The sequence below is a fragment of the Aquarana catesbeiana genome, linkage group LG08 (assembly GCF_042186555.1).
Source record: "Aquarana catesbeiana isolate 2022-GZ linkage group LG08, ASM4218655v1, whole genome shotgun sequence".
Taxonomy (NCBI): domain Eukaryota; kingdom Metazoa; phylum Chordata; class Amphibia; order Anura; family Ranidae; genus Aquarana; species Aquarana catesbeiana.
This window is the reverse complement of record NC_133331.1, coordinates 300,839,135-300,864,196: the sequence shown is the minus strand read 5'-3', so window position 1 is coordinate 300,864,196 and position 25,062 is coordinate 300,839,135. Positions and strand designations below refer to the sequence as shown.

Below are 25,062 nucleotides of genomic sequence, written 5' to 3'. Positions count from 1 at the left end.
AGGGAATTATTTTAGATATATGCTTTGGGTGGGTTCTTTTCTGTCCTGTCACTGTCTGTAGATTTTTAAAGAGTTTTATTTATAAAAATGGCTGTGTGCAGAGACGGATGTGTAGGGATTATGGAACCTATTCATAATGAGCACAGGAGATGTGCAGAGTTGGGACCCCCCTGGAGGACTGGTGGGAACCCTCATAATGGACATTGGAGGTGTGCAGAATTTAGAGGAGGAATGCATTATGGCAGGAATCCTTCATAATGAGCACAGGAAGTGTGTCGAGTTGGGATCCCACTGGAGGACTGGTGGGAACTATCATAATGGACATTGGAGGTGTGCAGAATTTAGTGGAGGAGTGCATTATGGCAGGAATCCTTAATAATGAGCACAGGAAGTGTGTCGAGTTGGGATCCCCCTGGAAGACTGGTGGGAACCCTCATAATGGGCACGGGAGGTATGTTGAGTTGGGAACCCCCTGGAGGACTGGTGGGAGCCCTTATAATTGACAACAGTGTTCCTGATTGCTACCACACCAGCCCCAGTGTTGCCAGACTAGTTTAAGACAGCAACAGTTCCTGATCACTGTCACACCAGTTCCAGTGTCATCAGGCCAGTGCGACCAGCAAAAGCATCCTTAATTGTAGCAAAACCAGTCCCAGTGTTATCAGACCAGTATAAGTCAGTAACAGTCTTCCTGGTCCCTAGACACACCAGTGCCTGTGTTGCCAGACCATTGTAAGCCAGCAATAGTGTTTCTGATCACTGCCACACCAATGACAATGTCAGTAGATTAATGCAGCCAGCAACAAACTTCCTAATCGCCAGGAACCAAGGCTTTCAAAATATAATAAGTAGTCAGGAAATGAAATGCCTAGTTATGCCCTTTGCAAGTCTAAAGGTGCTCTTTGGATTTTGGGCCCCTACCAGGAAACTAATACAGCTGATGTTCATTCTCATGCAGCTAATGCTTGTGCACATATTTCAGCATACAGATGAACTTGGGCCACTAACCAACATGCACTGACATGTCGACGCTTACACAACCCAATCTTGGGAATAGCGCCAAGATGCTTATGTAAAGGAGGTCTTGATGTGTGCTAATCACTGGGTGTCCTTCAGCTTCCCTGTGACCTTTGTTCCTGATTTTGCTGAGACTTCTAGTTGCTGACCCAGCTTGCTCCTGACCTTGCTAGATATTGACCTCAACTCAGTACTGACTACGCTTTGCCTGCTTTCCTGATACTGACCCCAGTTTGCTACTGGACCTTGCTCTGCCTGCTTTCCTAGGACTGACCTTAGCCTGCTTCCTGACTATGCTTCTCTCTGCCTTACTATGTATGACCCTGGCTCATTGTGACTATGTCTCTGGCAGTTACCTGTTACCTAGCTGTTGGCTACCGTGCTTCTTTCTGTTACAATAGGCTCCCATACTTATTTGAGCCTCGTAGCTCTGTCACCCTTAGGGATGGGCCGAACACCCCCCTGTTTGGTTTGCATCCAGAACATGTGTACAGGCAAAAAATTTGTTCGAACACGCGAACACCATTTAAGTTTATTGGACACGAACATGAAAAACCAAAAGTGCTAATTTTAAAGGTTAATATGCAAGTTATTGTCATAAAAAGTGTTTGGGGACCCGGATCCTGCCCCAGGTGACATGTATCAATGCAAAAAAAAGTTTTAAAAACAACCGTTTTTTCGGGAGCAGTGATTTTAATAATGCTTAAAGTGAAACAATAAAAGGTAAATATTCCTTTAAATTTCATACCTGGGGGTTGTCTATAGTATGCCTGTAAAGTAGCGCATGTTTCCCGTGTTTATAACAGTCCAAGAGCAAAATGACATTTCTAAAGGAAAAAAAAGTCATTTAAAAGTACTAGGGCTAGTGCCGTCTATTAATGAATTGTCCGTCCCGACAATACACATAAAAGTCATTGAAAGTCATTGAAAGATAAAAAATAAAAATGCGTGGGGGGTCCCCCAAAAATTCCATTACCAGGCCCTTCAGGTCTGGTATGGATTTTAAGGGGAACTCCGCGCCAAAATTAAAAAAAATTAATGTCGTGGGGTTCCCCCAAAAATCCACACCAGACCCTTATCCGAGCACGCAACCTGGCAGGCTGCAGAAGAGGGGGGGATGAGAGAGCGCCCCCCCTCCTGAACCGTACCAGGCCACATGCCCTCAACATGGGGAGGATGTCCCTATGTTGATGGGGACAAGGACCTCATCCCCACAACCCTTGTCCTGTGGTTGTGGGGGTCTGTGGGCGGGGGGCTTATCAAAATCTGGAAGCCCCCTTTAACAAAGGAAACATCCAGATCCCGGCCCCCCTATGAGAATTGGTAAGGGGTACATTGTACCCCTACCATTTCACAAAAAGAAAGCCACAGGAGACGGCTTGGGACAAGTCCTTTATTAAAAATAAAAAAAATATGTAGCTGAGGGCGGGGCCACCCGTGACGTGACCCCGTCCCCCTCTGACAAAGGGAAACGCTGCGGTTTCCCAGTGACGTGTACGGGTGACCCCGCCCCCCTCTGATACAATGGGAATCTTGCATTGCATCAGAGGGGGCGGAGGCACCAGTACACGTCACTGGGAAACCCCAGCGTTTCCCCTTTTAGAGGGGGTTGGGGTCACGTGACGGGTGGCCCCACCCTCAGCTACATAAGAGCTGTCAAGCTGGCACCGCGTCATTGGCTGGGTGCCTCCGGTGGAGGCAGGATCCTGTGCGTGTTCCTCGCTGGAGATCATCCCTCGCTGTAGATCATCCATCGCTGTTGATCGAGAATTGGATTACATCGCTGGAGTAGGAGCATGGATTTATTGCATTACATCGCTGGAATCTCTTGTTTATTTTTTTATTTTTAATAAAGGACCTGTCCCAAGCGGTCTCCTGTGGTTTTTTAACATTTTGACACTTTCTTTTTGTGAAATGGTAGGGGTACAATGTACCCCTTACCAATTCACATGGGGGGCCGGGATCTAGGTGTCCCCTTTGTTAAAGGGGCTTCCAGATTCCGATAAGCCCCCCACCCGCAGACCCCCACAACCACCGGGCAAGGGTGGTGGGGATGAGGCCCTTGTCCCCATCAACATGGGGGCATCCTCTCCATGGTGAGGGCATGTGGCCTGGTACGGTTCAGGAAGGGGGGGCGCTCTCTCGTCCCCCCCTCTTTTCCTGCGGCCTGCCAGGTTGCATGCTCGGATAAGGGTCTGGTGTGGATTTTTGGGGAAACCCCACGCCAATTTTTTTGAAATTTTGGCACGGAGTTCCCCTTAAAATCCATACCAGACCCTTCAGGTCTGGTATGGCTTTTTTGGGGGAACCCCATGCCATTTTTTTTTTCAATGACTTTCAATGACTTTTATGTGTATTGGCGGGACCGACAATTCATTAAAGAGGAAGTAAACCCTGATTAGGCTTTCCCTGAAAAGGTAAAGCCTAATGGGCTACTATGCATCGCATAGTAGCCCATTATGTGTCACTTACCTGACAAAGGAGCCTGCGATGTCACTGCTGTCCCCTCTGGTACGGAGCGTCTATCTTCTTTCTTCTATCGTAGCTCCAGCGCTGTGATTGGCCAGAGCCGCAATGACGTCACTCCCGCCCATGCGTGCGGGAGCCGCCATTAACGGCATATCGCCGTTAGCAGCGGCACGCTCAGTGCGCCAGCGCGCCGCTGTCTACGCCGTATGCGCCATAGACAGCGGTGTCTGTCTTTTTGGAAATATCTCCTAAACTGTGTAGGTTTAGGAGATATTTCTTGGACCTAGAGGTAAGCCTTAATCTCGGCTTACCTGTAGGTCAAAGTGGTCTGTAAGGGTTTACAACCACTTTAATAGCTGGCACCAGCGCTAGTACTTTTAAATGACTTTTTTTTCCTTTTTTCATTTTTCTCTCAGACTGTTATAAACATGATAAACATGCACTACTTTACAGGCATACTATAGACATCCCCCAGGTACGAAATTAAGAGGGATATTTCACTTTCATTGTTTCACTTTAAGCTTTATTAAAATCACTGCTCCCGAAAAAAAGGCCGTTTTTAAAACTTTTTTTTCCATTGATACATGTCCTCTGGGGCAGGACCCGGGTCCCCAAACACAGATGCCTAATTTATGATTATTGAAAGCTTGAAGGCGCTCCTTGGATTTTGGGTCCCTCTATGTGACTAGACTGCAAAAAAAATCTCCTATATGTGGTATCCCCATGCTCAGGAGGAATAGCAGAGTGTTTATTTTTTGTGGGGAGGGGGTAAATTCTAAATATGCCCATGCTGTTTGAAAAATATCTTGTTAATTGACAGCTATATGTAAAAAAAAACATTTTCCAAAACCTTGTGGCAAAAAAGTGTTTCTAAAGACTCACCATACCTCCAAATAAATATGCTGGAGGATGTACTTTGCAAAATTGGGTCAGTTTTGGGGTGTTTCAACTGTTCTGTAACGTTAGAGCCTCAAGAATTGTTAAACAGAAAGTTAGATGCGCAATTTATGCCCCTAGAAAGCCTGAAAGTGCTCCTTGGATTTTGGGCCCCTCTATGCATAAAAGCAACAAAAAACTCACACATGTGGTATTCTCATACTGAGGAAGGGCAGTAGAATGTGTTTCAGGGTGTAATTTTAAGTATGCCCATGCTGTAAGTGAGAAATAGTTAAAATGACAACTTTGTAAAATAAAATAAAATTGAATTTACTTTCTTAATTTTTCCCAAACTTGTGGTGAAAAATTACAACTTCCAAAAAACTCACCATGTCTCTTACTAAATACTTTGTGGTGTACACTTTCCAAGAATAGGTCATTTGGTGGGTACTTGTACTGTCCTGTCATTTAAGGGCCTCAGGAAACTAGATAGGCCATCAGAACCTCAGGACTGATCGATTTTCAGAAATTTCTATCATAGTTTTTAGACTGTAAAACTGTCACACAGACTAAATAATACATACTGATTATTTTTTTTATTTTAGAAAAGAAATATAGCAGAATACATTTTGAAGAAAGATGATTTATTTGCAACAGAAAATGAAGGAAAACTTTTTTTTTTTCTATTACAGAGTAAACAAAAACACAACCAAAAGAAAGCTTTATCTGTCTTAACTGCTTGCCACCCAGGCCAATTCTGACATTTCTCTCCTACATGTAAAAATCATAATTTTCTTGCAAGAAAATGACTCAGAACTCCAAAACATTATATATATATATTTTTTAGCAGAGACCCTAGCAAATAAAATAGCGATCATTGCCATTTGTTATGTCACATGCTATTTGGGCAGCAATTTTTTGGAGGAAAAATTCACTTTAATGAATAAACCCCCCCCCCAAAAAAAACCATATTATTAACCCCAATTTTTTCGTATAATGTGTAAGATAATGGTAAATAGATACTCAATATGTCACGCTTTAAATTTGCGCACACTCGTGGAATGGTGCTAATTTTTGGTACTTAAAAATCTCCATAGGCTAAGCTTTAATTTTTTACAGAGGATTTCTTGTGCTAGAATTATTGCTCTCACTCTAAAGTTCATGGCGATACCTCACATGTGTGGTTTGAATGGCGTTTACTTATGCGGGCGCAACTTACCTATGCGTTCACTTCTGCATGCGATCACGAGGGGGTGGGGGCACTTAAAACATTTTTTTTTATTGTTTCTTTTATTTTTGATTTTATTTTTTTAATCTTTCCATTTCATTTTTTGTATTACTTTTATTCCTTTTAAAATGAATGTAAACATCCCTTGTAATAGGAACAGGGCATGAAAGATCCTCCTTACAGAGAGATCTGAGGTCTATAAGTCCCCACATCTCATCTCTGTGCTGGAAAGCCTGAGATAAAAAAAAATCTCAGGCTTTCTGGCAAAAAAACGGCAATGTTTATATCTGCTGGCTCCGGGAAGTGACGTCATGACGTCGCTTCCAGCCTCGGAGGGTCATAGAGATGGCCAGGGAACATCTGGTCCACGGCCAGCTCTATGGTAAACCACTGCCGCCGGCAGAATCATTCTCCGACTCCCCGATTGCGCAGGCAAGCCAGAAGAGGCACCGGAGGCCATGTATTGTCATATCTGACCATGTATTAACACAGTTTAGTTGTATGGTGTGGTCTGTGTGAGTGCGGGGCCGAGTCAGCACTGTGTTTAGTGGGTCATATTACAGGAATTCAATTCCAGGTGCCCCAAACCAAAGTGTACCAGAAAAAAAAATTATTGTTGCCCCGCCCTCAAAATATGAATATGAAAAAGGTTGTTAGCTTGTGTGAATTTTCTGGTGTGCAACAAGTGATATTTTGTGATAAAAACATTTCCCGCACCCTGCACATGATTAAGGACGCTCACCAGTGTGAGTTCTCTGGTGTTTAACGAAATATCGTTTTGCTGTGAAAGATTTTCCGCACTCTAAACATGAGTAAGGACGCTCACCCGTGTGAATTCTCTGGTGTATAACTAGGTCTGCTTTATAAATGAAAGATTTCCCGCACTCTGAACACGAATAAAGATGCTCACCTGTGTGACTTCTCTGGTGTTTAACAAGGCCTCCTTTATGAATGAAAGATTTCCCGCACTCTGAACATGAAAAAGGGCGCTCATCCGTGTGAATTCTCTGGTGTATAACTAGGTCTCCTTTATAAATGAAAGATTTCCCGCACTCTGAACATGAATAAAGATGCTCACCCGTGTGACTTCTCTGGTGTTTAACAAGGCCTTCTTTATGAATGAAAGATTTCCCGCACTCTGAACATGAATAAGGACGCTCACCAGTGTGAATTCTCTGGTGTTTAACAAGGCCTCCTTTAACATTGAAAGATTTTCCGCACTCTGAACATGAAAAGGGACGCTCACCAGTGTGAATTCTTTGGTGATTAACAAGGACTTTTTTATAAATGAAAGATTTCCCGCACTCTGAACATGAATAAGGACGCTCACCAGTGTGAATTCTTTGGTGATTGACAAGGTTTCGTTTATCATTGAAAGATTTTCCACACTCTGAACATGAATAGGGACGCTCACCAGTGTGAATTCTCTGATGTATTAAAAGGTCTCCATTATAAAGGAAACATTTCCCACACTCTGAACATGAATATGGACGTTCACCAGTGTGAATTCTCTGATGATTTAGAAGATCTCTATTATTAATGAAACATTTCCCGCACTCTGAACATGACAATGAACTCTCTCCTCTGTGAACTCCTTCATGGCTTGAAGAAGATCTCTTGGGAATAGATGGATCTATTGAAGTATCTTTACTGTGAGATCCTATAGTCTTGGTGTGTGATCCATCAGAAGATTCCCCAGGATTAGAGGGATCCATTGATCTCCCCAATTGGGAAGGTCTGGGATGTATATTTGGAGTAACGGGATTTCCTCCTGGAGAATATTGTACAATGTTATTATCTTCTGCTTTATAATCTGGAGATACAATGAGATGTTCCTCAGAGGTATTCCGGACATTGTGTCCACCTGTTGAGAAACAATTTAACATTAAATGTTATAACCTTCCACTCAGGAGTCATATATGTTGGTCCATCACCAAATAATTTATAAGAGCTCTGGCATGGATTTGGGGACAATTAGAACAGAAAAATTGGACTACAAACCAAGCAAAAGTGTCCAGAGCTCCAAACACAAAGTGCACAGTGCTATGTCTCTTCTGTTCTCGTGTGCAAAATTCTCTTCTAGAGTTTAATAAAAATGTTCTCAGTGCTCCACACCACCCGCTATCCTCCACCTTCACATCGGAGAACGGAATTTTATGACCCCTCTCTTATCAATGGGTCATTAAGCCTTTATATCCCCCAAGGGGAAGATCATCCGGGACCACCACCTCTATACCACCTCTCCAGTTATCTCATACAATACCTGCCGGTATCTTCTCACCTCAGATCATAGGCTCTGAAACATCAACAGAGATGGCTACCATGCCATCAACTTCTGCAGCGCTCTCTACCAATCAGAACATAGAATACCGCCAACATCAGAGAGCAACTCCAACAGCTCTGCAAGGTGACCAAAAGGGGAGGAGCCGCACTGTTGTCAATGATGACGCTGAGAAGGTGGTCCTGCATGGATACAAGCTCCTAATGACCCAATGGTAAGCGAGGAGTCCTGGAATTACGGTGAGTTCTCTGATGTGAAGGTGGAAGATAGTGGGTGGTGTGGAGCACTGAGAGCAGTTTTATTAATTTCTGGATGAGAATTTTGCACAAAAAAAACAGAGGAGACATAGCACTGTGCACTTTGTGTGTGGAGCGCTGAACAGTTTCCTTTTGATATATTGAAGCGCTTTCATGTTGCAAATTGAGAAAGGAGATGGCCCTTCCTTCACCTCATTTCTTGAAAACATGACATAACGAATATGAATGAATGCTTTAAGAGCATATTAAATAAGGGCATTAGCCAATGCATCCCAATGGAAAATACATTTAAAAGAGAGAACAAAAGTCCTGGATGGCTTAACTCCAAAGTAAAAATGCATTTAAAAGCAAAGGAGAAGGCCTTCAAAAAATACAAGGTTGAGGGATCATCATCAGCATTCAGACTTTATAAAGAATGCAACAAGAAATGTAAGGGTGCAATTACGGCAGCTAAGATGGAGCACGAAAGACACATAACAGAGGAGAGCAAGAAAATCCCAAGAAATTCTTTAACCACTTCAATACCAGGCACTTACACCGCCTTCCTGTCCAGACCAATTTTTAGCTTTCAGCGCTGTTGAACTTTGAATGACAATTGCGCGGTCTTGCTACACTGTACCCAAACAAATTATTTATCATTTTGTTCCCACAAATAGAGCTTTCTTTTGGTGGTATTTGATCACTGCTGCGGTTTTTATTTTTTGCACAACAAATAAAAAATGACTGAAAATTTTGAAAAACAAAAAGTTTTTCTTTGTTTCTGTTATAAACTTTTGTAAATAACTAAGTTTTCTCCTTTAATGATGGGCACTGGTGAGGCTGCACTGACGGGTGCTGATGAGGTGACACCAATGAGGTGGCACTAATGATTGGCACTGATAGGCGGCACTGATAGATGGCACTGGTATACAGCACTGATGGACATTGATAGGCGGCACTGATGGGCACTCATAGGCGGCACTGAAAGGCTGCACTGATGGGTACTTATGGGTGGCACTGATGGACACTGATGGGTGGCACTGCTGGGCATCACTGATCTGGCAGGCATTCATAATGGGCACTGACTGGCACCATTTCTGGGTACTGATTGGCATATATTGGGAACACTGTGGCATCCCTGGAGGCCATGGGGAGACATACCTGGCCATCCATGTGTTGGGGGCTTACATGGTGGTCCCGGCAGCATCCCTGGTGGTCCAGTGTGGGCATACGTGGCGGGGGGCTGTGCAGACCCCCCCTATCAGTAGAACCACTGATCGGCTCTTCTCTACTCGCGTCTGTCAGACGCGAGTGAGTAAAAGCCGATAAATGGCTCTTCCTGTTTACATCGTGATCAGCCATGATTGGACACGAACATAACATTATATTGAGGAATGGAGATGGACCTTTCATATGGTGTACAGTATGTCCTCCTCATTTGTTGGCAACATAAATGTTATATTGAGGAATGGACATGGATCTTTCATATGTAGTACACCGTGCATGGGTGCTTAACCTGTGGCCCTCCAGCTGTTGCAGAACTACAAGTCCCATGAGGCCTTGCAAGCTGCTGACAATTACAAGCATGGCTTCTAAATGCAGAGGCATTATGGGACTTGTAGTTCTGCAACAACTGGAGGGCCACAGGTTGAGCACCCAAAGCACTGTATAGTATCTCCTCCTCATTGGTTGGGAACATGATGTTATATTGAGGAATGGAGATGGACCTTTCATATGGTGTACAGTATCTCCACCTCATTTGTGTCAGGACTGGGCTCAGCCCTCCCTTCTCAGAGCTCTAGTGCTCAGCTGTTGGTTAATTGCCAGTACTCTTCATTCCACAGTGACTCGCCTGGTCTTCATTTCCTGTTGGTCTGCTAGCCCTGCAGGCTATTTAAACTGCCTGGATCAGATCTCCTATGCCTTCGGCTTGTCAACATATCCGTATGTCTCTGTTGTGTTTTCCTGTTAAAGACTTTTGCCTGGTTGACTTCCCTTCTGGTTCCTGATCCTGTTTGCTGCCTCTACTACGCTGATCTCTGGATTGGTGTTTCACTGGCTTGTTCTGACTACCCGTTCTGGTTACTGAACCCTGGCTATGTTTTGACTACGTTTGCTCTGTTTGTACCATTTTATTAAAAAGTGTGATTTTTACTGCACTTCTGTCTCAGTCTGATTCATAGTTACTGAAAATTTGTTAGGCATAATATACATGATACATTGAGTAGTGGGGTGGGTACATTGATGATGTTCTTGCTGTGGAAAGTTGGGGTTTTTCAGGATTTCCTTTACAAAAGGATGTGAGTATCTCTATTTTGTACATGAGCAGCAAACTTTGTGTGTAACTAAATAAAAAACCCTCTCTGTATATGGAAGAGGTGGCTTGTTGAGCTGTGAGGATGAGGGATAGTTTTGTTCTAGATGACTATACCCAATATTTATAAATTAGGGATGGTGTGACCTTCCTGTGTGGAATCCCAGGAATACAGAGGATGAGTACATCCCTCTGGTGGGTTCCCATTACTGGATCCCTCTGTAGGAAACACACACACTGACTGAATACATTGTTTCTATGTGTTTATCAGATGATGGGGGATCTAGGTGGAGCCTCCGCACTGCTCTCTCCTTTACAATAAAGTCTCCTCTTACCCGGTGATGTGAGGGGCGGCTGATCCTCCATCATGACGTCCTTGTAGAGATCCTTGTGTCCTTCTAAATACTCCCACTCCTCCATGGAGAAATAGACAGTGACATCCTGACACCTTATAGGAACCTGACACACACAATGATACAGTCACCATCCAGACACATCCCTTGTCTGTTACTGGATAATGTCCCAAAATTCCCGGCACCGCTCACCTCTCCTGTCAGCAGCTCAGTGATCTTCTTGGTGACTTCTAGAATCTTCTTCTCATTTTTCTGTAGGGTTAGGAGGGGTGGTGGATGCATGGTGATGGGGTCTTGTCTTTCTCTTTGTCTTGTGGACAAGTGGTGACTCCTCCCTCTTATATTATTCTCAATAGATGACTTCATAACTTCAGTACAGTCCTGTAAAATACATCAATTAATAGTATATCAGAATCCTCCTCACATGACAAGGCAGGTCTGTGTTTTAATAAAAGAGTTAAGAATGAATAAACACTCCCAGAATCCTCCTCACCTCTCCAGTCAGTAGACAGACGATCTCCAGCGTAAGTATTAAAATCCCATTATGGAGATTATTGTTTTTCATATTTACATAATTGAGAAGCTGTTGATTCTCCATCATGATGTCCTTGTAGAGATCCTTGTGTCCTTCTAAATACTCCCACTCCTCCATGGAGAAATAGACAGTGACATCCTGACACCTTATAGGAACCTGACACACACAATGATACAGTCACCATCCAGACACATCCCTTGTCTATTACTGGATAATGTCCCAGAATTCCCGGCATCGCTCACCTCTCCTGTCAGCAGATCAATGATCTTCTTGATGACTTCTAGAATCTTCTTGGCACTGGTTACCTCTGTTGTCAGGCAGTGAGGTGGAGGCACTGTGATGGGTGATGTCCTGTGAAGACAACTGCTGGGTGTTAACGGATCACCAGATATTTTTCTCCCCACTTTATAATCCTGTGTATAGAGAGAAAGTAACAATTATCACTACAGACTTCCCAGAATCCTCCTCACCTTTCTGGTCAGGTCTGTGTTTTATTAATAGAGATAAGAGTGATATTATGTGATCTCCCAGAATCCTCCTCACCTCTCCGGTCAGCAGGTAGATGATCTCCAGGGTGAGGTCCAATATCCTTTCAGTCATGTGATTTTGGCCCATCTCCATCTTTATTTATGTGATCTATAGAGGACTCTCCTCTCTGTAGACGGATAATAAACTGAGAATTATCTGGACTGTACTGGGATGAAAAATGTCTGCACAGAGTTCCTCCTTAGTTTGTACATTGTAAATTCCCTTTAAATAACAAATCCTACTAAAATCTTCCATTTTTAACTTGAAATGACTGGGAAAGAGTTAGGACTTCTTTCTTTCACTTCCTGTCCATCATGTATCTAATTCTGTAACACAGAGTCTCTGGATGGACAGTTGGATAAATGGTTCTATATTTAGGATGTATCTGGTCTATAAACCAGAGGCTCTGGATAAACAGTTGGATAAATGGCTCTAGATTTAGGATGTATCTGGTCTATAAACCAGAGGCCTCGGTTGAACATTTTCTGTGTACATATTATAATAGTGTAGAAGCATCTGCTGAATTTAAAGGCCATCTCGGTGACTATGGAGGAAGGGGATTACTGGATATAAATGTAAAACAATTCTCATTACCTCCTCTACTGCCGAGTGAAGGAATTTCTCCCTCTACTTCCTGCAAATGTTGCTCTCTCTAGGAACTTCCTGCCTGTAGATGACATCACTTCCTGCCTGTATCATCTATCACTTCCTCTCTGTAGATGACATCACTTCCTGTCTGTATCTTCTATCACTTCCCGTCTCTGCATTCCACTGACAATACATGAGTTCACCACCTTGTGGATAAAATACAAACTGCAGCCAGTGTTTTTTAAATACTTTAACAGCCGACATGCACAGAAGATCCGTGCTTTGTTCTCCAAGATGTTTGGAACAACCTACCTGCCGAGTTTCTTCAAAATCTGTGTACAAGTCTACCTAGAAGAGATGATGTTAGGTATGAAGGAAAAGGGCGGTCACACTGTTATGGAAATGATTAAGAGCTCCAATCGAGCCCAAGGTTATCTGCTGCTGTCTCTAATTGGAAAGTGTGGATATGCATGCATATAAAAGTAAACACTCTGAGACACGCTCAGCTCCGTTACTTCTTACACTTCTAATTTATTCAAGGCGGTGCTAATGTTTTATACACAAAAATACCTCATTGCTATGTTAGTCTAATAGGTACATCTCATTGGTTAAGATAGAAAAGAAGATGGAGAATCTTCATAACGAGGTTTGGCTGTCCTTGGTTTTATCTTCAGTTCCGCGTTCTTCTGATGTGTGGGATGTAGGGGTACCCGCCATCTTGAGAAAATGTAGGAACAGAGCTAATCTGTATACTTATATAATGAGTAAGGAGAAGAATATGTATGCACATAAGAAAATAGACATTTTCAGATTATTATTATTATTATTTACATCACATTCCTTCACAATCCCCCCTAAAATGACTATTTTCTCTTTTCTGTCCCTAATACTAAAGGTCCTACTTTGGCCTGGCCCTTCTCCTCAGCAACTCTTTTAGGCTGTATATAGAATTGGGCAGCAACTGTTCACTTCCCTCCTCAATACAGCTGGAGAGGTGCAGTCAGGCGCTATCTATCCCTATAACCCTATAGGATTGTGAGGTTATGGACAGGGAGTGACTGTAGAGGAGTGAAGGGTTTGTCATCTTCCATCATAAGGAGGTCCTCTTCTTCTTGGTGGAGAAATGTAGGTGTGCTATTGTCTACAGCCTTGCTCATTAACTTTTTACGAAAGGTAGAATACAGCATACAATCAGGGCTAAAAGAACCAGGATTATTAATACTGTTACCCGTATCTGGGCAAGCACCTTCTGCCACCCACTCATCCAGCTAAAATATTGGTCCCATGGGTCTGTGATACCTGAGTTCTTCTTCAACTCCAGTGACAGATCTTCTAATTTCTTTATAGCTAGAGTAACCTTACCATTTGGGCCAATATTATCAGGAATGTATGGACAACAGGTTCCCGTTTTTTCCTATGATTTTACAAAACACCTCCTTTCCCAACTAGCACCATGTCTAAGGCCATCAGGTCCTGGAATGTCATGTAGGAAGTGGGGGCTAACTGGTCAGCAATTCCCTGGAGGGCATCTTTAGAGTAATTTACAAATCTCTGTTGGTTATAATATGTGTAGTGTCAGGTCACCTAGAGGCTGGGTGACAGATGCACACCGTTGGGATCAGGAGTGCACCGCAAGGTAGTGGACCCTACGGGTGACTGCTGCGGATTGAACCCTGGGAGGTTCAGGAAGCAGGTCTACTGGATCACTGACACAGATCCCACTGGGAGCTAGAGCATAGATTCCCCAGGGCGCGGAGTCTAAGAGCCAGTAGGTGTTCACCAGAGCCTTTAATGGTAAGGATGGACTGCGCTGCAGTCTGGCTCCAGGTCGCGGCCCCCAGGGTCTCACAGCTCACGCTCACGGTAGACTACAGGAGAAGAGGAAGGAGGCAGCTGGCTGGAACATCAGGGTCACAGGCAAACAGGGATGGTCGGGAACAGGCCAAAGTCGGTAACAGGAATCAGATGTAGGAAACACAGCAAGTACACATAGAGGCTAACACACAATGGTTGATCAGCACTGCTGGCTTGCATTGCACAGGTTAATATAGGGTTCCCTGATAGGGCCTGGGGTGGGGCCATGCTTAGAGGAGAGGTTACAAAAGCAGTCAGGTGAGGGTCAGCTGGTCTCTAGAGATGAACACATGGAGACAGGTATGTTGATCGACAAACTCTATTGCATAACCATAACATGTAGTTAATCCAATCTACATTCTTGCTGACAGTTGTTATGGGGATCAAAGACTCAAAACCAGCTTTTACCTGATCCCTGGCTTTAAACTCATCAGGGACCCCCCTTGTAACCCTTATGACATCTATGTACACATGAGGGTCAAAGCTTCCGGAGAGAGCTGCTCGCTTCCTCCTCTGACTGTGTGCTGGGTCAGTGTATGTATCAGGGGTATCTCCGGTTAGGAGATGGGGCTTTCTATTTTCATCTTTTTTGTCTAATGCACTCTGTGGTCGCCCAGTCTGGCCCTGTGTTCCAACCCACTGGCCCCCACAGAAACCACAACTCTGTCCCCAGTAGCTGTCTGTGTGGCATACATATATGTCCTTACCGTCAGGGATGTCACTGTACCAATGGCATCTCCATGAAGGGTCAAACGGACAAGGTACTATGTCACAGTAATCTAAGGTAAAGGTGGTCACATGTGTACCTGAAGAGTTACACCAAAACGTAATTATGTTATCATTTTTGTGATGGCCACCTCCTGGGCCCCTCCCCCCTAGATCAAACAGAAAAAGGATATGCAGCACCCGAAAACACGCTCTCCTGCAGTGATAAGCGTGCATTCAGGTGTTCTTCCTGGCCAACTTGACTGAGGTGGCTGTGGTCAGCAAAACTTGGAATGGACCATCATAACTTGGCTCAAGTATCTCCAGACAGTAGTTGGTGTGTTACATAGTAGGTGAGGTTGAAAAAAGACACAAGTCCATCAAGTCCAACCTATGTGTGTGATTATGTGTCAGTATTACATTACATATCCCTGTATATTGCGGTCATTCAGGTGATTATCTAATAGTTTCTTGAAGCTATCAATGCTCCCCGCTGAGACCACCGCCTGTGGAAGGGAATTCCACATCCTTGCCGCTCTTACAGTAAAGAACCCTCTACGTAGTTTAAGGTTAAACCTCTTTTCTTCTAATTGTAATGAGTGGCCACGAGTCTTATTAAACTCTCTTCTGCGAAAAAGTTTTATCCCTATTGTGGGGTCACCAGTACAGTATTTGTAAATTGAAATCATATCCCCTCTCAAGCGTCTCTTCTCCAGAGAGAATAAGTTCAGTGCTCGCAACCTTTCCTCATAACTAAGATCCTCCAGACCCTTTATTAGCTTTGTTGCCCTTCTTTGTACTCGCTCCATTTCCAGTACGTCCCTCCTGAGGACTGGTGCCCAGAACTGGACAGCATACTCCAGGTGCGGGCGGACCAGAGTCTTGTAGAGCGGGAGAATTATCGTTTTATCTCTGCAGTTGATCCCCCTTTTAATGCATGCCAATATTCTGTTTGCTTTATTAGCAGCAGCTTGGCATTGCATGCCATTGCTGAGCCTATCATCCACTAGGACCCCCAGGTCCTTTTCCATCCTAGATTCCCCCAGAGGTTCTCCCCCCAGTGTATAGATTGCATTCATATTTTTGCCACCCAAATGCATTATTTTACATTTTTCTACATTGAACCTCATTTGCCATGTAGTCGCCCACCCCATTAATTTGTTCAGGTCTTTTTGCAAGATTTCCACATCCTGCGGAGAAGTTATTGCCCTGCTTAGCTTAGTATCGTCTGCAAATACAGAGATTGAACTGTTTATCCCATCCTCCAGGTCGTTTATGAACAAATTAAATAGGATTGGTCCCAGCACAGAACCCTGGGGAACCCCACTACCCACCCCTGACCATTCTGAGTACTCCCCATTTATCACCACCCTCTGAACACGCCCTTGTAGCCAGTTTTCAATCCATGTACTCACCCTATGGTCCATGCCAACGCACCTTATTTTGTACAGTAAACATTTATGGGGAACTGTGTCAAATGCTTTTGCAAAATCCAGATACACCACGTCTACGGGCCTTCCTTTATCTAGATGGCAACTCACCTCCTCATAGAAGGTTAATAGATTGGTTTGGCAAGAACGATTCTTCATGAATCCATGCTGATTACTGCTAATGATATCATTCTTATTACTAAAATCTTGTATATAGTCCCTTTTAATTCCGTCCTCTGTTAACCATGTAGGTGCTTCCTGTGTTGTGTCATGAGGATAAACACTGCAGTTTTGGTTACTGAAGCCCCCCGATTCACTCGTGAAGACTGAGGAGAAGAATAAATTCAATACCTTTGCCATCTCCCCATCCTTTGTAACCAGATGTCCTTCCTCATTCTTTATGGGGCCAATATGGTCTGTCCTCCCTTTTTTACTGTTTACATACTTAAAGAATTTCTTGGGATTGTTTTTGCTCTCCTCCGCTATGTGTCTTTCATGCTCTATCTTAGCCATCCTAATTGCACCCTTACATTTCTTATGGCATTCTTTATAAATTCTGAATGCTGTGGATGATCCCTCAACCTTGTATTTTTTGAAGGCCTTCTCCTTTGCTTTTATATGCATTTTTACATTGGAGTTAAGCCATCCAGGATGTTTGTTCGCTCTTTTAAATTTATTACCCAATGGGATACATTGGCTAATGCCCTTATTTAATATGCTCTTAAAGCAAACCCATCTCTCCTCCGTATTCTTTGTTCCTAATATTTTATCCCAATTTATGCCTTTTAGCAAGGTTTGTAGTTTAGGGAAGTTGGCTCTTTTGAAATTCAGTGTCTTTGTGTTCCCTTCATGTTTCCTATTTGTGTGATTTATACTGAAACTAATTGACCTGTGATCGCTGTTACCTAAATTGCCCCGTATTTCCACATCTGTTATCAGGTCTGTATTGTTGGTAATCAGTAGATCTAGTAAGGTTTTATTTCTAGTTGGTGCGTCTACCATCTGACCCATAAAATTGTCCTGCAAGACACTAAGGAACTGGCGAGCCTTAAATGAATGCGCGGTTCCCTCCGCCCAGTCTATGTCTGGATAATTAAAATCCCCCATTATGATAACACTTCCCATCCTTGCTGCTAATCCAATTTGTGATAGGAGATCCGTCTCCACTTCCTCCCTCAGGTTAGGGGGCCTATAGCATACTCCCAGTATTATTTTCCCCTTAGCTTCATCCCTTTGGAGCTCTACCCATAAAGATTCCACCTCCTCCCTAGCCCCCTCAGTGATGTCATCTCTCACATTCACTTGTACATTATTCTTGATATATAGGCATACCCCTCCCCCTTTTTTACCCTCTCTATCCTTGCGGTATAGGGTAAACCCTTGAATGTTTGCCAGCCAATCATGAGAGCTGTTGAACCAGGTCTCTGAAATTCCCACAAAATCCAAATCCTCCTTGTACAACAGTATCTCTAGTTCACCCATCTTGTCCGCCAGGCTCCTGGCATTGGTGAACATGCCACATAGTTTAGACCGGTCGCATATTGTCCTCGTATTGGGTGTTTCAAGATTGCAACTAGGACTTGCTACTATACTCACCTTGTGTTTTTGTGCTTTTTTTAACCTACCACTAATGCCCCCAATACTACCCTCTGGAATATCTTCCGCGCTGGCTATCACTGTCTCTGGACCCTCCCCCCCATCGCCTAGTTTAAAAACCCCTCTAATTTTTTGGCCATCTTCATTCCCAGCAGATCTGCACCCTCCTCATTTAGGTGCAGTCCGTCCCTTCTATAGTACCGGTTACCGACTGAGAAGTCGGCCCAGTCCTCCAGGAACCCAAACCCCTCCTTACTACACCAGCTCTTCAGCCACTTGTTTACTTCCCTAATCTCCCTCTGCCTCTCTGGTGTGGCTCGATGTACCGGTAGTATTCCTGAGAACACTACCTTGGAGGTCCTTTTTCTCAATTTAGCTCCTAAGTCCCTAAAATCGTTCTTTAGGACACTCCATCTGCCTCTGACTTTGTCATTGGTGCCAACGTGCACCATGACAGCCAGGTCTTCCCCAGCCCCTCCCAGTAATCTGTCCACAAGATCCGTGATGTACCGAACCCGAGCGCCCGGTAGACAACATACTGTTCGGCGCTTCAGGTCTTGGTGTTCCTGTATCTAATTCAGGATCTGGAATGGAAGAAAACACCTGGACATGCATTCAGGTTAATTCTCGTGATAATGTGGTTACATAATTAGTCAACACATCAGACTGCAACTGTAACTGTTGTGGAAAGTAACAACCAAGTCTGGGAACTGAACCAAACAAAATTTCATAAGGGGATAGGGCATGTTTCCCCTGGGGGTGTGTCTGACACTGAACAGGGCAATGGGCTAACTGTCTGGCCAACTCATGTTAGTCTCTTGGGCCATCTTTAACATCCTGTTTTTAGTGTCCCATTCATCCTTTCTACCTTCCCGCTACTTTGAGGGTGGTATGGGGTGTGTAGTGCCAACTGAACCCCCAGTGCTGCCCAAATCTCTTTTGTAAGGGTTGCTGTTAAGGCTGGTCCCTGATCTCTCAATATCACCTCTGGGACCCCAAATATACATACTATCTCACTCAGTAGTTTCTTAGCTGTGGTCCTGGCAGTCATGACCACTTCCACTAGGGCGTTTTCGAATCTGCCACTTCTTGGCACTTGAGAATGACCAATTTGCATCCTCTGGAATGGGGTATAGGGCTTTTGCCAGGTGCTTCTTCTGTGTTATTTCTGTGCTTCTTCTGTGCATCCTGGGTTACATTTGGTGCAGATAATGCATTATCTGCAGAAGTTGTCGGTCAGTGGAGTAACTCTTGGTGCAACACTTGTTGATAAGAGAGTTCATAAAAGTCTTTGTCAAGTGGGCAGCTCCACGGCTGGGTACATACTCCTGGGTAGACAAGGCTTCTTGTTGCACTCGAATAGTCCATTTCTGAGAGTTGCTCCTCTCCGTTTCCAGCTTTCCTTCTTATCCGGACTTGTTGTTTCCTGTAGTTCTTTTAGATAAACTCTGTCCACTGGGAAAGTCTGTAAGGTAAGCACGGGGTGGTCTTCTTCTACCACCCTGCTGTCCACTTCCCGTGGACCACCAGCTGTCTGTTTGGCAGCTGAATTGGCTAGATGATTGCCTCGAGCTTCCTTTGAGTTCATTTTGTCGTTTGCTTTACTCAGAATAGTCACTTGGGTTGGGAGAAGCAAGGCATCAATTTTTCACAGGTGTTCCTGCAGCCGTCAGGATTTCTCTGTCCTAGATAACACCATTATCATGGGCAATGCTGAAAGCATATCTTGAGTCCATATGAATGTTGGCTCTTTTTCCCTCTGCCCATTTACATGCTGTAGTGAGTGCTTACAGCTCTGCCTCCTGTGCAGACATCACCGGTGGTAAGGCTTCAGCTTGTAGAACAGTGTTTTCAGTGGTGACCGCGTGTCCTGTGTGGTCATGGGGTGACAAGTCAAGACTCTACTCCTCCTCCTCCTTTCCCCCCTCGAGAAGTGGAAGAAGGGTGGTAGGGTTCAGTGTTTGACAACTTAATAGAGTAATGCTGTCCAGTAGGAGGGAACACAGGAGTCTCAAGTGTCTGGTAGTGGACAAGTGTTTCGGCTGGATCTTGGTTGAATATGGCAACAACGTCATGGGGAGCAAGCAGAACGAGGCAGTGTCCGAGGACCAAGTTCAAAGTTTTGTCAAGCAAGGATTGTATAGAAAAGCCAGCTCGCAGACACAATAGGCCTCCTCTTGCTACCGCATCCAGCCGACAGGAATAATATCCTATGGGGCGTAGGCTGATGCCGTGTGATTGGGTGAGTACACCTGCAGCATGTCCCAGACGTTCGGATACAAAATGCTTAAGCGTTTTGTCGTAGGCTGGGAGCCCTAGCGCCGGAGCTGGCGCACTTAAGGGCCTCAAACTTAGATATTTCTTCAGGAGACATCTGGAAGGGTCTGATTGCAGAGCATCAGTAGGAAGGCTTCTGGAATCCATGCTCCACACTAGGAAATTAGTCCAAGGAAGGCATGAAGGGATTTCTGACCTTGTGGCAGTGGGATATCAGAGATTACTTGCACCCTGTCTTCAGTGGGGTGTCTTGTCCCATGGGACAAACAGTGTCCAAGGAAAATGACAGGTGTTGAGCACCACTGCAATTTGGGCTTTGAGACTTTGCACCCCTGGTTGGCAAGATAGCACAACAGGCTTTCTGAGGTGACTTCAACAGGGGGTATGTCAGCTGCACAAAGGAGAAGGTCATCAACATGTTGGAAGAGAATCACTTCCGGGTGTTCCTCTTGTCATGTGTCAAGGATGATAGCCATAGCTTTTGCAAACTGGCTTGGAAAGTTCTGTACCCCTTGTGGCACCACTGTTTAGGTATGTTTCCATTTCTTTCCGTGGATGAATGCAAAAAGGTACCAGCACGAGGGGTGAGGGTGGACACTGAAGAAAGCGTTTGTAAGGTCCACCTCTGTGAGGTATTTTGCAGTCAAAGGCATCCACAGCAGGTACCTGGTTCTCCTTTAGGGGTTCTCTTCTTGGGGTTATTGTGGTTTCCGGGGCAATGATGCGCCCTCTTTTAGCTTGACTGAAACTGGTGGCACCTTTAAGTGACCGTTGTCTTCCGGTCCTGTGGACCATAGGCACGCTGGGATTCTGTCAAGTACTTCCTGCAGTATTGAACTTGAAGTTTTTGCTTCATTAAGTGTCATCAGGAGAGGCAGAGAACACAAAGCAGATTAGTCTTCTAAAGATAGGGGAGTATGTAACTTCATCCCCCCTTCAGGCGTGTCCTGATTGAGGCCTGTAGTCTGGACGACACATCAGCTCCTAGTAGATTCAAGGGACATGTAGAGGACGCCACAAATCTGGCAAGCAAATCAGGAAATGTCCCCACTTGGAGTGGCTCTACAAATGGACTGGAGCGGGGCACCCCATCCACTCCCACGCAGGAAACGTGTGTCTCTTTTCATAGTGGGAGAAACTCAGATCATCAAAGGCCTGTACTAATCTAGCATGATACTTCTTCAGACTCCCCTTTATCTTTGGTAATATCTTGGATTGTGGTCTTCTGATCCGTCAACTTCTCCTTTGCCCAGTCGTGGAGTTGTGCACAGAACTCCACTCCTGAGGCATAGGAAGTGGCACTTGTCAGGCAGGCATCATTGAAGGCCGGCTGCATGACTGCATGACTGGCCAAAAGACATGTCCTGCTTTGATTTGGCATAGGCTGATCAAGTCTCTCCAGGCAGCTGAGTAAGTTTCTTGTATCTGCACTATCCTGTGGTAGAAGGGAATTGACTGCTTCTCTGGGTCAGGCAGACTTGTCACTAAGGCCGCTACTTGTGATGGAGTAAAAGCGACATACATCACTGGTGCCCCTTCTGGTAACCGAGACTGTTGTTGGGGCGGGGGCTGGCAAGGGGCACTACTCCTTACGGTTGCCAGCATCTGTTTGAGATCCTCTCGGAACTGTGAGTCCGGAGCCGGATTGGGGGTTAAATTAGTGGGTGACCTTGCTGCCTGCTGTTGGGCTTCCCACTCAGACGCTTCTTCATCATTAACATATCCGCCCTGGGAATGTGATGCTTCCGTATTGGGGAAGACAGATGTGTGGTATGAACCATCCTGGTTTAAAACAGGGAGGGCTGGGTACAGGCTGTGTTTAAGCTTACTGGGTGTACCAAGATGGCCGCCGGCAGGAAGTGCACTGGGCTGGGTAGAAAGTGAAGACATGGGTGCACTAAGATGGCCGCCGGGCTGAGTTGTCACAGTGGGTTGTGCTTGGGTGGTGAGAAAGGAGTGGTTGTTAGACGGAGGGCAGTGCTGTCCCTCCCCTCCTTTTGTTTCAAGTTCCAACATATCATCAGCTCTGTGATACACATACATAATACAATCGCCATCTTTCTTAACTTCCTTTATCCAATTTTCTTTATCACACAGGATTTTTCTCCCTGTTTCTTTAGCAACATAACTTTCGCCACTTCGTTTAACTTTGTTAACTATTTCAACATCTTCTTCTCTTCACAATATCACATTCTTTACAATATCACTTTCTTTACAATATCACATTCTTTTCTCTCTCTGTTTCTCGGCTAACGGCTTGAGAGGAGAATACGTACAACCAAGGGGTTAACATTCTTTCTCAGTGTTCTTATCAACAAATTCCTTGGGTGGGGGCACATAAGACTGCGCTCCTAGCTTCTACTGTCTGATATAACCCTGTAATGTACGGTTAATCTCAGAACAAGAACAAACACGATAGGGGTAGTGAGGAGCAACGGCCCACGACCCAACAGATCCCCCGGGCAGCCCCTCCTCCGACCTTAACCATTCCCCAACCCCTCTCGTGTATAGCAAACAGTAAACCACAAATACACTCACGACAGGACATTACATCTGCCACTCTTCGAACTGCAAAATTTCAGCAGGCTAAGATAACCTCAGGGGCAGACAACTCCCCTTAAACCCAGTTAAAGGCCGTCATTACAGTTACTCCCAGAGGCCGACAGCTCATCTGGGGGTGAGACATCTGTAACGCTTTCAGACTGCGGGGGGGGGCTCCAGCAGCTGAGATTTCCCGCAAAGGTCCTTCAAACCAATGAATAACCCGTCCTATAACCGACTGCCACAATAACCCATCTCACTCCAGAGGCCGACAGCTCGTCTGGAGATGAGAACACACATGTAGCACTTTTAGACTGCTGAGTTTCGCAGCCCAAAGAATGGCAGACAGTGAACAAATACAGACAGCAGAAACCCATTGGCAGGTTCGTTAAAACAACCTCAGGCGAGGAAATACCTGCCTCTAAGACAGTCTCAGCATACCGACAGAATCCAGCCGTCAACCGAAAGATAAGAAAGTCGTACAGTGGTAAGAATATAAAGAAGACTTACCGGTACTGTTAGGGCTGCGCAAACCCCCTCTTATCAATCAATTAACGCCCGAATGCTTATCGCGGTACGGCTTCGACTGTAGCCTGAGGTCCCGGGTTTCGGCACCATCTGTTATGGAAATGATTAAGAGCTCCAATCGAGCCCAAGGTTATCTGCTGCTGTCTCTAATTGGAAAGTGTGGATATGCATGCATATAAAAGTAAACACTCTGAGACACGCTCAGCTCCGTTACTTCTTACACTTCTAATTTATTCAAGGCGGTGCTAATGTTTTATACACAAAAATACGTCATTGCTATGTTAGTCTAATAGGTACATCTCATTGGTTAAGATAGAAAAGAAGATGGAAAATCTTCATAACGAGGTTTGGCTGTCCTTGGTTTTATCTTCAGTTCCGCGTTCTTCTGATGTGTGGGATGTAGGGGGTACCCGCAATCTTGAGAAAATATAGGAACAGAGCTAATCTGTATACTTATATAATGAGTAAGGAGAAAAATATGTATGCACATAAGAAAATAGACATTTTCAGATTATTATTATTATTATTTACATCACATTCCTTCACAACACCAAATATGGATTGGATTTGGATTTCTCCTCTGTTCATTTACTTTCCAGTTTGTTCATTTATTAAAAATAAACTATTAACACTTCTATTTCTGAAAGCATTCTTCATTTACAGCATTTTTATTTCTGAACTGCCTATACATTTTGCACATTACTGCATATCTATAGGTAACAGCATTGTGTATGTTTTATTGAATTGACATTTTTTTATGTGTCCATTAGATATATATTATATTCAGATAGGGATAGGTTTGCTCAGGCCTGCAGCACACCACTCAGCGCCAAATGGATAAGTTAATGTTTCTAAACAGAGCTAGAACTACAAATTGGAAGATAAAAGGTATAAAAAGACTTACAGTATCTAAACTGAGTGCTTAAAAAGACAGCAGCCGTTTAAAATTATAACATGAAAATGTCCATAATAGCATACATAAACTATAGAAGTAAACATACACTATAAAACAGCGCTAATGTTGAGCAAAACTATATGAGAAATCATGCGGCCAACTACGCATAAAAAACATCAGACAGAGAAGTAGAGAGTCCGTGAAGTGGTCAGAGGAATGTCCATAAGTGACAATACAGCCGTATCCCAGTGTGCGCCTTCCACCGGTCAATGAAATTTCACCCTGTGTTGACACTCTCCCCCTAGGGGGTCAGACTCACCAGATCTGCAAATCATAAAAGCCTCCAAGAGCAAAAAGATCTCCTCAACACCTCTCTCTCAATCCCACTCCGGGGGGTTTTCAGGGGGGGGTCACAACTCCACACTGGCAACATTGCACAGAGACATGATGGAGGAGAAAAGCCAGGCTTTTCTCCTCCATCATGTCTCTGTGCAATGTTGCCAGTGTGGAGTTGTGACCCCCCCCTGAAAACCCCCCGGAGTGGGATTGAGAGAGAGGTGTTGAGGAGATCTTTTTGCTCTTGGAGGCTTTTATGATTTGCAGATCTGGTGAGTCTGACCCCCTAGGGGGAGAGTGTCAACACAGGGTGAAATTTCATTGACCGGTGGAAGGCGCACACTGGGATACGGCTGTATTGTCACTTATGGACATTCCTCTGACCACTTCGCGGACTCTCTACTTCTCTGTCTGATGTTTTTTATGCGTAGTTGGCCGCATGATTTCTCATATAGTTTTGCTCAACATTAGCGCT

The 25,062-nt window shown here is 44.4% G+C and overlaps 1 protein-coding gene across 1 annotated transcript in view; it reads right to left on the bottom strand.

Annotated features, from left to right (window-relative positions):
- LOC141106861 (uncharacterized) overlaps positions 1-25,062 on the bottom strand; it is a 46,656-nt gene that overhangs the window by 9,648 nt on the left and 11,946 nt on the right. Inside the window, 6 exon segments of the mRNA XM_073597790.1 lie at positions 4,567-4,637; positions 6,249-7,454; positions 10,757-10,880; positions 10,967-11,155; positions 11,268-11,465; positions 11,552-11,722. Coding sequence (XP_073453891.1) covers positions 4,567-4,637; positions 6,249-7,454; positions 10,757-10,880; positions 10,967-11,155; positions 11,268-11,465; positions 11,552-11,722 — 1,959 coding nt within the window.